The following is a 13,510-nucleotide window of genomic DNA, read 5'->3' on the forward strand; positions in this document are numbered from 1 at the left end:
GCTCAAGCAATCTCTCATTCATTAAAAGCCACGTCTCACTAAGCAACATCGCTAGCAACATCGCTGCTGAGGCACGACTTTTGTGACGTAGCAGCGATGTTGCTAGTGATGTCGCTGTGTGTGACATCCACCAACAACCTGGCCCCTGCTGTGAGGTCGCTGGTTGTTGCTGAATGTCCTGGACCATTTTTTAGTTGTTGCTCTCCCGCTGTGAAGCACACATCGCTGTGTGAGACAGCGACAGAGCAACAACTGAATGTGCAGTGAGCAGGGAGCCGGCTTCTGCGGACGCTGGTAACCACGGTAAACATCGGGTAACCGAGAAGCCCTTCCTTTGGTTACACGATATTTACCTTCGTTACCAGCGTCCGCCGCTCTCACGCTGCCAGTGGCGGCTCCCTGCTCCCTGCACACATAGCAGAGTACACATCGGGTAATTAACCCGATGTGTACTGTGGCTGGGAGTGCAGGGAACAGGGAGCCGGCACTGGCAGTGTGAGAGCGGCGGACGCTGGTAACGAAGGTAAATATCGGGTAACCAAGGGAAGGGCTTCTTGATTACCCGATGTTTACCGTGGTTACCAGCGTCCGCAGAAGCCGGCTCCCTGCTGCCTGCACACGTAGCAGAGTACACATCAGGTAATTAACCCAATGTGTACTGTGGCTAGGTGTGCAGGGAGCCAGCGCTAAGTGGTGTGCGCTGGTAACCAAGGTAAATATCGGGTTGGTTACCCGATATTTACCTTAGTTACCAAGCGCCGCATCGCTTCCACACGTCGATGCTGGCTGGGGGCTGGTCACTGGTTGCTGGTGAGATCTGCCTGTGTGACAGCTCACCAGCAACCCGTGTAGCGACGCTCCAGCGATCCCTGCCAGGTCAGGTTGCTGGTGGGAGCGCTGGATTGTCGCTTAGTGTGACGGTACCGTAAGTAGGTCTTCCCCAGAGAAGGGCTTGATCTACGATTGCCCCATTCTCAGCATGTCTCTTCAAAATGGAATCAATTTTAGGGGTTCTGGCAGCAATAACCAAATTCTTCTTGCAGACTATCTCTTATTCCTTCCCAGTTCCTTTTTACTCTCATCTGTAGAGGAGGACCTTCACTAATGAGCATGTACATGAAGTTCATCAGTACATATTCATCTCAACTAAAAGCCTAGATCCTTAGATCAGGAACAGAACAAACAATTTAGAGGACATTTCATAACTTTCTAAAATTCTTATGGAAAAAAAAATTAGCACATACTGTATAGAATTACTGTACCCAATTTATTATATAATTTACGAGTCGAAGTTGGTCCATTTTTTACAGACTCCACAGCGCTGATTTAAACAACTGGTATATGATTTTACAGAAGTTAAAAGAAAATGTAAAAACTAAGCTCCTGTCCCAGACTCTATACCATTTTTATAACATTCTTATGATGCAATATCTGGGACCCCAAGAGAGAACTATTCTCAAAATATTGGATCCATCATTCTATCCCTAAGCAGTTGCACAGAGAGTAGTGTACCGTTTATTTATACTGCGCAGCTCAATCCTTCAGTATGTTTACAAAGTGATACATGTGTAATACTAAATTCCAAAGCATTCTAGAAGCATTGTTTCTCAGAAGGTCAAAAAGTCATGGTGTTTTGGAGAACTGTCAACATATCTGCCAGCAGGTCTGCACACCAGTGGTGTGAATCTATACAAAACATATTTCATCAAACATTAGAGTTACTAGATTAATCTGCGAACCTGTAAAGGTTCATTACAGCGGCATTAAATGACCGGGCATTGATAATCATTTACTGATCGGGGGTCATTTAATAGCCTGTTTGTACAGGCAAGATCGCACTTACAGATCATTTAGTACAGATCGTTAATAGATTGTTTAGAGCTAATGGGTAGGCATTCGTTACCGGGCTCACATTCATTGGCCATTACATTAGCTAAGTGTCTCTTTTTTCAAATATTCCTATAGCAGTAATGCAATACCAGAGTTCCCTTATTCATTGTTAGCATTTTAGAGTGCAGCTGTATGTATGTTGTAGTTATATTGTATTTTCAGCTAGCACTTGTTCACACCTGTTTGATGTGCAGGTCAGTCTTTTTGATATACAGTACAGATCAAACGTTTGGTCACACCATCTCATTCAAAGAGTTTTCTTTATTTTCATGACTGAAAATTGTAGATTCACCTTGAAGGCATCAAAACTATGAATTAACACAAGTGGAATGAAATACTTAACAAAAAAGTGTGAAACAACTGAAAATATGTCTTATATTCTAGGTTCTTCAAAGTAGCCAACTTTTGCTTTGATTACTGCTTTGCACACTCTTGGTATTCTCTTGATGAGCTTCAAAAGGTAGTCACCGGAAATGGTCTTCCAACAGTCTTGAAGGGGTTCCCAGAGATGCTTAGCACTTGTTGGCCCTTTTGCCTTCACTCTGCGGTCCAGCTCACCCCAAACCATCTCGATTGGGTTCAGGTCTGGTGACTGTGAAGGCCAAGTCATCTGGCGTAGCACCCCATCACTCTCCTTCTTAGTCAAATAGCACTTACACAGCCTGGAGGTGTGTTTGGGGTCATTGACCTGTTGAAAAATAAATCATGATCCAACTAAATGCACAAAGACACGGTGGTTGAATCCAAACATCTCAAATTTAGACTCATCAGACCAAAGCACAAATTTCCACTGGTCTAATGTCCATCCCTTTGTGTTCTTTAGCCCAAACAAGTCTCTTCTGCTTGTTGCCTGTCCTTAGCAGTGGTTTCCTAGCAGCTATTTTACCATGAAGGCCTGCTGCACAAAGTCTCCTCTTAACAGTTCTTCTAGAGATGTGTCTGCTGCTAGAACTCTGTGTGGCATTGACCTGGTCTCTAATCTGAGCTGTTGTTAACCTGCGATTTCTGAGGCTGGTGACTCGAATAAACTAAGGGTGGCTTTACACGCTGTGACATCGCTAGCAGATGCTAGCGATGGCGAGCGTGATAGCACCTTCCCCCATCGTTATGGTGATATGTGAAGATTGCTGCCGTAGCGAACATTATCGCTATGGCAGCGTCACACGTACTTACCTGCTTGGCGACATCGCTGTGACTGGCGAACCGCCTCCTTTCTAAGGGGGCGGTTTGCTTGGCATCACAGCGACGTCACTAAGCGGCGCCCAATCAAAGCGGAGGGGCGGAGATGAGCGGGACGAACATCCTGCCCACCTTCTTCCTTCCTCATTGCTGGCGTGTGGCAGGTAAGGAGAGGTTCCTCGTTCCTGCGGCGTCACACGTAGCGATGTGTGCTGCCGCAAGGACGAGGATAAACTTCGCCCACGCGACAGCAGCGATAATTGAGAATGGCCCTCCATGTCAATGAGGAGCGATTTTGGACGTTTTTGCAATGATCCAAAATCGCTCCTAGGAGTCACACACAACAAGATCACTACAGCAGCCGAATGTGCGTCACAAAATCCGTGACCTCAACGAGATCGCTGTAGCAAAATCGTAGCGTGTAAAGCCCGCTTTATTCTCCACAGCAGAGGTGACTCTGTCTTCCTTTCCTGGGGCGGTCCTCATGTGAGCCAGTTTCTTTGTAGCGTTTGATGGTTTTTGCCACTGCACTTGGGGACACTTTCAAAGCTTTCCCAATCTTTCGGACTGACTAACCTTCATTTCTTAAAGTAATGATGGCCACTTGTTTTTCTTTACTTAGCTGCTTTTTTCTTGCCATAATACAAATTCTAACAGTCTATTCAGTAGGACTATCAGCTGTGTATCCACCAGACTTCTGCAAAACACAACTGAGGGTCCCAACCCCATTTATAAGGCAAGATATCCCACTTATTAAACCTGACAGGGCACACCTGTGAAGTGAAAACCATTTCCGGTGACTACTTTTTGAAGCTCATCAAGAGAATGCCAAGAGTGTGCAAAGCAGTAATCAAAGCAAAAGGTGGCCACTTTGAAGAGCCTAGAATATAAGACATATTTTCAGTTGTTTCACACTTTTTTGTTAAGTATTGCATTCCATATGTGTTAATTCATAGTTTTGATGCCTTCAATGTGAATCTACAATTTTCAGAGTCATGAAAATAAAGAAAACTCTTTGAATGAGAAGGTGTGTCCAAACTTTTGGTCAGTACTGTATTTGTAGAGTACTCCACCCTATAACCAGGCTGTGTCCATCCTCCTTTATAGCTAGATCCTTTCTGCTCAGACATGTAGGTTTGTAACCCAGATAGAGGCATTTAAGTTAAGGTCCCGATACATAGACATCACCTTGTTGTTGGTTACCGGGCTCACATACATTGGGCAATACATAACCTAAGTATCTCTTTTTTCAAATGTTCTTATAGCAATAATGCAATACCAGAGTTCCCTTATTTATTGTTAGAATTTTAGAGTGCAGATGTATGTGTTTTGTAGCAATCTTTTGACAGATCATAATTGGCACTGAAAATATGGTTGTCTGAACAAGTCCTTAGTCTGCAAATTTATCGTGAAAAGAATATTCCTATGAATGCTCATTCACAATAATTTTTCAGTGTATATGTACCTTAACATGGGGAAAATTAGAGTAAACTATTTTATTTAACAAAATTACTAGACATTTAATTTTGGTGGTTACTTCTATTGATACTGCCAATTGTTCTGTGTAGAAAGATCCCGCTTGCTGGGGTTACACATCTGTAAAGAGAGTTTTAAAGGTCAGCATTAGAAAGATGTGGAAAAAAAAGGTTAATTCCAAATATTCATTCCTATCCTATTTATCCACTTTCAGTATACTTCCTGTAGACTGAAATGGGACCGTGACACTATTTCATTTACAAGTTTCTTTATTTTCTATGTGCTTATGTTGATTGTCCTGTCTGTACAACTCCTTTTTTAAAATGAGATGCTGTGTAGTGATGAGCGAGCACTACCATGCTCGGGTGCTCAGTACTCGTAACTAGTAATGAGCGAACACTACCATGCTCTGGTGCTTGGCACTCATAACTAGTGATGAGCAAACACCTCCATGCTCGAGTGCTTGGTACTCGTAACAAGCAGTGGGATGCTCAGATGGGCGCAACTCAACAACCCGAATATAATGGAAGTTAGTGGGGAGGCTCAAGAATTTATCTGGGAAATCTTCCAGAAAAATGCTGGAGTCCCCCATTCACTTCCTTTATACCCGGGTACTCGAGTCGCGCCCATCCGAGCATCCAACTGCTCTTAATGAGTATCGAGCACCCGAGCATAGTAGCACTCGATCATAACTAAAGCCCGCTTTACACACTACAATATATCTTACGATGTGTCATCGGGGTCACGTCGTAAGTGACGCACATCCGGCATCGTAAGGTACATTGTATTGTGTAACAGCTACATGCGATTGCGAATGAACGGTAAAACGTTCATCGCACACACGTCGTTCATTCCTCATGAATTGAACGTCAGGTTGTTCATCGTACCCGGGGTAGCACACATCGCAGTATGTGACACCCCGGGAACGATGAACAGATCTTACCTGCGTCCTGCGGCTCCCGGCCAGCTATGTGGAAGGAAGGAGGTGGGCGGGATGTTTACGTCCAGCTCATCTCCGCCCCTCCGCTTCTATTGGCCGGCTGCCGCGTGACGTCGATGTGACGCCGAATGTCCCTCCCACTCCAGGAAGTGGACGTTCGCCGCCCACATCGAGGTCGTAAGGACAGGTAAGTACGTGTGACGGGGGTTAATCGTTTGTGCGGCACATTCAACAAAATTGAACGTGCCGCACATACGATGGGGGCGGTTACGATCGCATACGATATCGTATGCAGAATCGTAACATGTAAAGCAGGTTTAAGGCTGTGTGATCTCCTGATCATCTCAGCCATTGAATTGGGAATATTGTTTCCAAGAACAGGCCACAGAAGGTGTCGCAGGGTAAACAAATAAGTGTGGCTGTTATGCGGTTTCCACAACTCCCATAGAAGTGAACGTGAGTTACAAATCAAAGTAGCACAGCGAGCTACGCTTTTTCCATAATCCCAAAATACGGAAACAGCATAGCTCAATGTACTGCATTGTAATGTTTTCAAATTTTGCGACATTTATGACTTTTTGTACTAAAACTAAGCAAAACTGGTTAAAGTATAAAAATATAGAGCTTTTTTTTTATTTTGCTCAAAACTCAAGAACCACATATGCCTTTTTAATGAATTTGGAGTTCAAAACGTTTGCAAATACCACAAGATGAATAGCGAAAAGTGACTTCATATGGGAAAAAAACACTATTCAGAGCAGGAGTTGTTTTTTTGCAACTGCTCCTTGCTTTGGCTAAGGGGTACTTTGCACGTTGCGACATCGCTACTGCGATATCGTCTGGGTCAAATCAAAAGTGACGCACATCCGGCGCCAGTAACGATGTCGCAACGTGTAATGCCTAGATGCACCGATTTACGATCGCAAAAGCATCGTAAATCGGCGATCTGTGTAGCGTCGGTCATTTCCATAATTTTGGGACGACCGATGTTACAATGTTGTTCCTCGTTCCTGCGGCAGCACACATCGCTGTGTGTGAAGCCGCAGGAGCGAGGAACATCTCCTTACCTGCGTCCCACCGTCTATGTGGTAGGAAGGAGGTGGGCGGGATTTTTATGTCCCGCTCATCTCCGCCCCTCCGCTTCTATTGGCCGCCTGCCGTGTGACGTCACTATGATGCCGCACGACCTGTCCCCTTAGGAAGGAGGCGGGTCGCCGGCCAGAGCGACGTCGCAGGACAGGTAAGTGCATGTGAAGCTGCCGTAGCGATAATGTTCGCTACAGCAGCTATCACAAGATATCGCATGTGCGATGGGGGCGGGTGCTATCACGCTCGGCATCGCTAGCATCGGCTACGATGTTGCAGCTTGCAAAGTACCCCTAAAGGACAGAGGATATTCCTCTCCCCATCAGATTAATTTTACCGAACAAGGTATATGGTAGAGGTTGCAAAGAGGTCAACCCCTTCAACCCAATTTCCGTTTTGGCATTTTCATTTTTTCCTCCCGGTCTTCCCAGAGCTATAACTATTTATTTTTCTATCCACATAGATATACGAGAGCTTGTTTTTTGTGGGATTAGTTGTACTTTAAATGGCACTATTCATTTTACCACTTAGTGTACTATAAAACAGTAAAAAAAAATTCCAAATGCAGTGAAATTGTGCCCCCCAAAAAATTGTTGTGTTTCCATTTTCCGAGACCCATAACATTTTTGTTTTTCCTCCAATGGAGCTGTGTGAGGGCTTAATTTTTGTGAGATGAGACAAGGTCTTTATTCACACCATTTTGACAGTGGCTAACACTGACTGTGAAGGGACCTTGTACAGGACTTGTGTCTGCCCTCCATCAAGCTCCAGTGGATTAATGCTAACTGTTCGCCTACACCAGCCTAGCGTATGAGCTAGCGTATAACTTGGACTAGTGATAACCCATGTTTCCTAGGATAGCACTTATTCCAATGTTATACTTTGCCGACTAGCGTTTTTATTTCATGCCGAGTCAGCATGAGAAAAAAAAAAGATGAATGCTGCGATTGGCATACGCACCCATTCAAGTCAATGGATGCATGCTAAACATCAGACTGTACTGATGTCATCCGCATGCAGCCCGATATACTCCAACACAGACAGTGGAGAAGATGGAGAAATTAAACTCTCCACTTTCTCCGCACCTGTGATCTGATTCTCATCTGATTGCTTGTGCTATACCAAATAAAGCAATAGCATTTGCTGTGTATAGTAAAAATCATGGTCTCCTTTGAAGCCCGGCCTCAGGCTGTGCTTCAAGGGAGCTCCATAATGACAGCCACAGAGGTCTTCAGCAAGATCCCCTGCTGTCATAGCACTCCATCGGTGACCCACAATTCATGTCACGGGCCAGCCAATCGGTGCATAGAATGGCTCGTACCCATGCCGGGGCATGTTAAATGCCACTGTCAGAGTTTGACAGTGGCATTTAACAAGTTAACAATCATGGGCAATGCTTCGCGCCACCCACGATTGTTAGAAGCAGGTCCTGGCTGTAACACATAGCCATTACCTGTTGAGTATAGAGCGAGCTCACCCCATGAGCCCGCTCCATGCACCCGCTTCTGACTTGTGCCGTACATGTAAGGGGCATGTTGTGAATGGGTTAATTACAGTGATACAATGATGCATGTGTGTACACCATTCTCCTTTTATATGTATATATTTTCCATCTGACATGGGAACATACCTTATTTTTGGGCTATTGGTCCGCACTTTATAACTAAATGTTTTTCCACAGAGATACTGTCATGGGTTGTGACACCAGAACAAGACTAGAAAAAATGGTTATATAATATTGTATCATTTACCAATAGTATAAAGTGCAGTCAATGACAATAGCATTTACTATTCAATTATACAATTGTACTCAAATATTAATCTGTTCTTTATAATAGGCCTTATGTATGCAGTCATATTATAGATTTGTGTTGTATGGATCTGTTATATGGCCCCATATAAATAATAGAGCAATAGATTGAATATACTGTGTAGAAAAGAGTATACTCATGTTTTTAGATTGCATTAGTTAGATAGTGTTAAAATAAGCAAGTCTACAATTGACTTGCTTTATCTATTTGCTGTCATTCTCCTTTTGTGAGACCTTTTATCTTACATAATGTACAGCTTGTTTACAAATAGCTGGACCACCAGAGCCTGGACAAGAGTGCGCAGCAGTTAGATTGCTGGAGAGGAGTTAACGCCGAACATCATAATCAGCTCTCTCCAGCCCGCTGATTTCTACACCACAGTTACTCACCTCCCTCCCTATCCCTCTAAGATCCTGACAGGGCTATTATCATTCCTGTTGAATTACAGTTCTCTGGCCCCCAGCGTTTAAAAACAGCTCTCCCAATCATCGCTCTCATTTCCCTGAGCCTGTAGACTCAGCATAAACTCTGATAGCAGCTAATTAGAACTGTCACTCAGGAGAGAGCACTTGCCCTCCAATCAACCAGGGAGTAAAGAGACTGCAGAGGTACCAGCTGCTCAAGAGATAACTTCAGATTAACCCTTTAATTACTGACATCTAAAATTGTGCGGTAAAGTAACAGATATTTTTGTAGCTAGCATATACAAGATGCATTTATGACAATACTTACAGGTTTGCATGGTCCATTTCCTGGGTTACAAATGCCTACTTGACAGTGCAAATATATTTGATGTTCTTTTCCAATGAACTTGAACATACGAAGAGAAAACCGCCCTTCTCTGGAGACTCCATTTTGTATCACTCTGATACTTGGGTCTTTCTTGTTTGCACATCTAGAATAAAGCAGAGCAGACAAAAACTACACTGTTTAAAGAGGACAACCACCAGGATTTTCATCTATAAACTAAAGCCAGTGTTATACTGGCACTATCATGCTGATTCTATACATACCTTTAGTTATGAGATCGGATGTATAGTTTCTGAAATACAGGCAAGTAAAGTTTGTGAAATGCACTGTTGTTTGATGCTAGGTGCTGCAGAATATCTAATAGGTGGGTTGGGTTATGATAGTTATTCCCACCCCCGTCTGCCTGCCTGTCCTTCGGGCATGCGGTCTCCTTATATAATGGGTCTGCGGTCTCCTTATATATCGGGCCTGCGGTCTACTTATACATTGGGCCTGCGGTCTCCTTATACATTGGGACTGCGGTCTCCTTATACATTGGGACTGCGGTCTCCTTATACATTGGGACTGCGGTCTCTTTATACATTGGGACTGCGGTCTCTTTATACATTGGGACTGCGGTCTCCTTATACATTGGGACTGCGGTCTACTTATACATTGGGCCTGCGGTCTCCTTATACATTGGGTCTGCGGTCTCCTTAAACATTGGGCATGCGGCCTTCTTAAACATTGGGTCTCCGGTCTCCTTATACTGTACATAGGGTCTGTGGTCTCCTCATACATTGGGCGTGTGGTCTCCTTATACATTGGGTCTGCGGTCTCCTTATACATTGGGCGTGCAGTCTCCTTAAGCATTGGGCATGTGGACTCCTTAAACATTGGTTCTGCGGTCTCCTTATACTGTACATTGGGTCTTCGGTCTCCTCATACATTGGGCGTGTGGTCTCCTTATACATTGGGTCTGCGGTCTCCTTATACATTGGGCGTGCAGTCTCCTTAAGTATTGGGCATGTGGCCTCCTTAAACATTGGTTCTGCGGTCTCCTTATACTGTACATTGTGTCTGCGGTCTCCTTATACATTGGGCATGTGGTCTCCTTATACACTGGGCCTGCCGTCTCCTTATACATTGGGCCTGCCGTCTCCTTATACATTGGGCCTGCCGTCTCCTTATACATTGGGTCTGTGGTTTCCTTATACATTGGGTGAGCAGTCTCCTTATACATTGGGTGTGCGGTCTCCTTATACATTGGGTCTGTGGTTTCCTTATACATTGGGTCTGCGGTCTCCTTATACATTGGGTCTGCGGTCTCCTTATACATTGGGTGTGCAGTCTCCTTATACATTGGGTCTGCAGTCTCCTTATACATTGGGTGTGCAGTCTCCTTATAAATTGGGTCTGCGGTCTCCTTATACATTGGGTCTGCGGTCTCCTTATACAATGGGTCTGCGGTCTCCTTATACATTGGGTGTGCAGTCTCCTTTTACATTGGGTCTGCGGTCTCCTTATACATTGGGTCTGCGGTCTCCTTATACATTGGGTCTGCGGTCTCCTTATACATTGGGTCTGCGGTCTCTTTATACATTGGGTCAGCCAGGGAGCTTTCATCACCCTAATCAAAAAGCTTTTATTGCCCGATGTTCTTCTCTTCTCTCCTTCAATGGTGCACCTGGTCCAGCGCCCTCCGCAGGGAATTCCAAACACTGTACGCAGTTTTAAAGGGCCAGTGGCCAAATTTGCAGTTCAGAGATGTTGGCCCAGGGGGCTTTTGCCTGCTTTGCCAGATTACCAGTCCGGGCCAGTCTGTTGCCTTTTACCAGGATGGGAGAAATAACGGTTTTATATTATTAAATGCATCTAACTTACCTTTTCTTAATGATAGGATACTGTACGGAGTCATTGGCATGTCTGCTAGGCGTGGCATAACAGTTCTTCATCACTATGGCATAGTGGGAATTTGTCTGACCTTCCAGTATTACTCCCACATACAGTCTTCTGGCTGTAGATACTGTAAGAGTTGTCTTGTTGTATGGATTTAGGAAGGTGCCATCCTTATAGAGCAACATCTGGGCTTCAAATTCCCCAGAACCCTGAATTTCATAAGTCTGTGCACTGGAAATAAAGGAAAATCATCCGTATTTATTATTTATTGCAACATTACGTAATAATCATAGAATTCTGTTAAACCATTATCATGTGATCATACATTAGATCAGTAGTAATTCACTGATATTGTTTGTAGAAGAGAATTACCATCTTGAGGCTTATTGCCTGTGTGTATCGGTAGTGTGAATGGGAGCCTATTATTAAGCTACTGTAAAATCTCTAACTTTGACTAATTGCAAATTGTGGATGCGCTTCGGGTCAGGCTGATAAGTTTATAAGATATACGTCAGACAGTGACCATCATCTGGAAGCCATAAAATCCAGTCACCTTCTGTTCCTATACGACTAAGGGGTTGCTGCCAGTGTGCATGGATACTTGCCGTCACATGCCTACTAGACCTGCTCATCCTCTCTCAATAGAACCGAGAGAGGACGAGCACGTCTAGTTGGAATGTGAATGGTAGTATGCAAATTGCTTTCATGTGGTCACGTGGAGAATCCTGATGGCGTGCACCCTGCATGCTGTCAGGATTCCAGAAGCCGGCCATCATATAGAGTGACTGCAGACTTTCATCTGAAGCCTGGAGAACCTCTAATATTAATATTATACAAACACATTTCAGCCATACGGACATTATTTTGGCCTCAGTTTAATATACTGAACTAATAGTAAAATAAACTATACACAGGGAGATTTTTTGGCATATACATCAGCTAAGTGCTCAAGAGTCTTACGCAGATATGTTTCCCAAGACTTTATAGCATATACTTTTATCTTAGCACGATGGTGGCTGGATAATTACCCTTGGAGAGCAACAATCTGCATAATTCTGTATGCAAATGATACTCCAGCATCTACTACATAGCACAATGATAATATCAACAATTATTTGTCCATACCATCGTATTCATTGTGACTTGTGATGGGGTCAGGAATAAAGGGACTGTCTTAGTAAAGCCTGGAAACTTGTGATGGTTAGGTAGCTAGAAGCTGCTTGGAAGACATACATGTCAATTACATGGTTATTTCCATCATTAAAATTGGACAAAAGAATTTATTCAAAGTTCCCCATTGTCCTGATATTGTCTTCTAAACCACTAGATTGTTGTCAGAAGTCACAGCCACCGATGCGATTCAACAACAGTGGCCACGCATGTGCACCTAAGCTGGCTACTACTCCCACTATCCTGTCGTAGGACCACAAATGCCACATGCACAGTAACTCCTATCCTTGACCAGCTCTCACCTTGTCAATTCAGGTCTATAACAGAGGCCATAGGCATGTGCAGTAGCCCAGATCCTGCTCTGCAGACCTACTAACAATACATTGTGGCTTATCAGGTTTGTCACATTTGCGGCATTTGGAGTTTGCTGGTGGCATGGACTGCCATTCAAGAAGAAGCTTTACCCCACCCATGCACCAGCCTGAGAAGCCAACATTGTGTTCACTTTGGTGATAACATTACACAATAAATGTAAATCATCAAGCTATTGTGAAGCCCCACAGGTGTTGTGTCGGTGCTGGTGCATTACCTTTGTAATGGGATCAACAATTCAGACTGCATCATTAATGTAGAAATGGATTTGAATATTGCTTCAGCACTTGCCCACAAGGGGGCAGTGTCAGACAGTGCAACCACAAACACAGAGGTGGGAAATCCCCTACTGCAGCTTGTGTGTTTGAACCAGGAAGAAAAAGTGCGGGAAGATTATTCAGCTCCGGAGCTCAGCCAGAGGAGAGCTGCGTGTGGTCTTCCTGAACAGAGGGCTCTTTTGCCACTGGAGTCTTGGAGGAATCACCCTGTGGAAGTGGTTTCTGCCATTCCCGGTCTGCAGGACTTTGTTTGCACCAAGGATCTAACCGGACTGCAGAGCATCGCACCCTGAGTGCAAGTGCAGGGGCTGTGATCTCCCTTCTTCTGTTCGGTGTGCCCCGGGACTAAAAGACTGACTAGAATCCGTTACCAGCGGGATAAGATCAAAGGAAAAGACCGAGGAGCTGCATCCCTTCAGCGCTGCACCGGGACCCATCATCGTGAGACCCCAGGCCTGCGACGTGGGAGCGGCATCTTCTTCCGGGATAGACTGGTACGTGACTGTAGGGAAAGTTAGGGAAAGTTGCCGCCATTTCTTTGTTGTTTTTTTCCCTTTCCTCTTGCTGCGTACCCGGAAGGAGTGAAGATCCGGGGACTCCACCATACACATGTGCGCAGATAGTTCGGTTGACTGTGTTATAAATATGCTTCCTAGTAAAGAAATGTTACTACCGGTAAA

The 13,510-nt window shown here is 44.4% G+C and overlaps 1 protein-coding gene across 1 annotated transcript in view; it reads right to left on the minus strand.

Moving 5' to 3' along the window:
- Window positions 1-4,075: 4,075 nt before the first annotated feature.
- Window positions 4,076-13,510, minus strand: part of LOC142246106 (uromodulin-like) — a 71,027-nt gene continuing 61,592 nt past the window's right edge. The window contains exons 13-16 of the mRNA XM_075319119.1: window positions 10,996-11,241; window positions 9,115-9,277; window positions 8,202-8,286; window positions 4,076-4,665 (exon numbers count right to left, since the gene is read on the minus strand). Coding sequence (XP_075175234.1) covers window positions 8,203-8,286; window positions 9,115-9,277; window positions 10,996-11,241 — 493 coding nt within the window. The 3' untranslated portion in view covers window positions 4,076-4,665; window position 8,202. The remainder of the gene's footprint in view (window positions 4,666-8,201; window positions 8,287-9,114; window positions 9,278-10,995; window positions 11,242-13,510) is intronic.

This window comes from Anomaloglossus baeobatrachus, chromosome 7, assembly GCF_048569485.1.
Source record: "Anomaloglossus baeobatrachus isolate aAnoBae1 chromosome 7, aAnoBae1.hap1, whole genome shotgun sequence".
NCBI lineage: Eukaryota > Metazoa > Chordata > Amphibia > Anura > Aromobatidae > Anomaloglossus > Anomaloglossus baeobatrachus.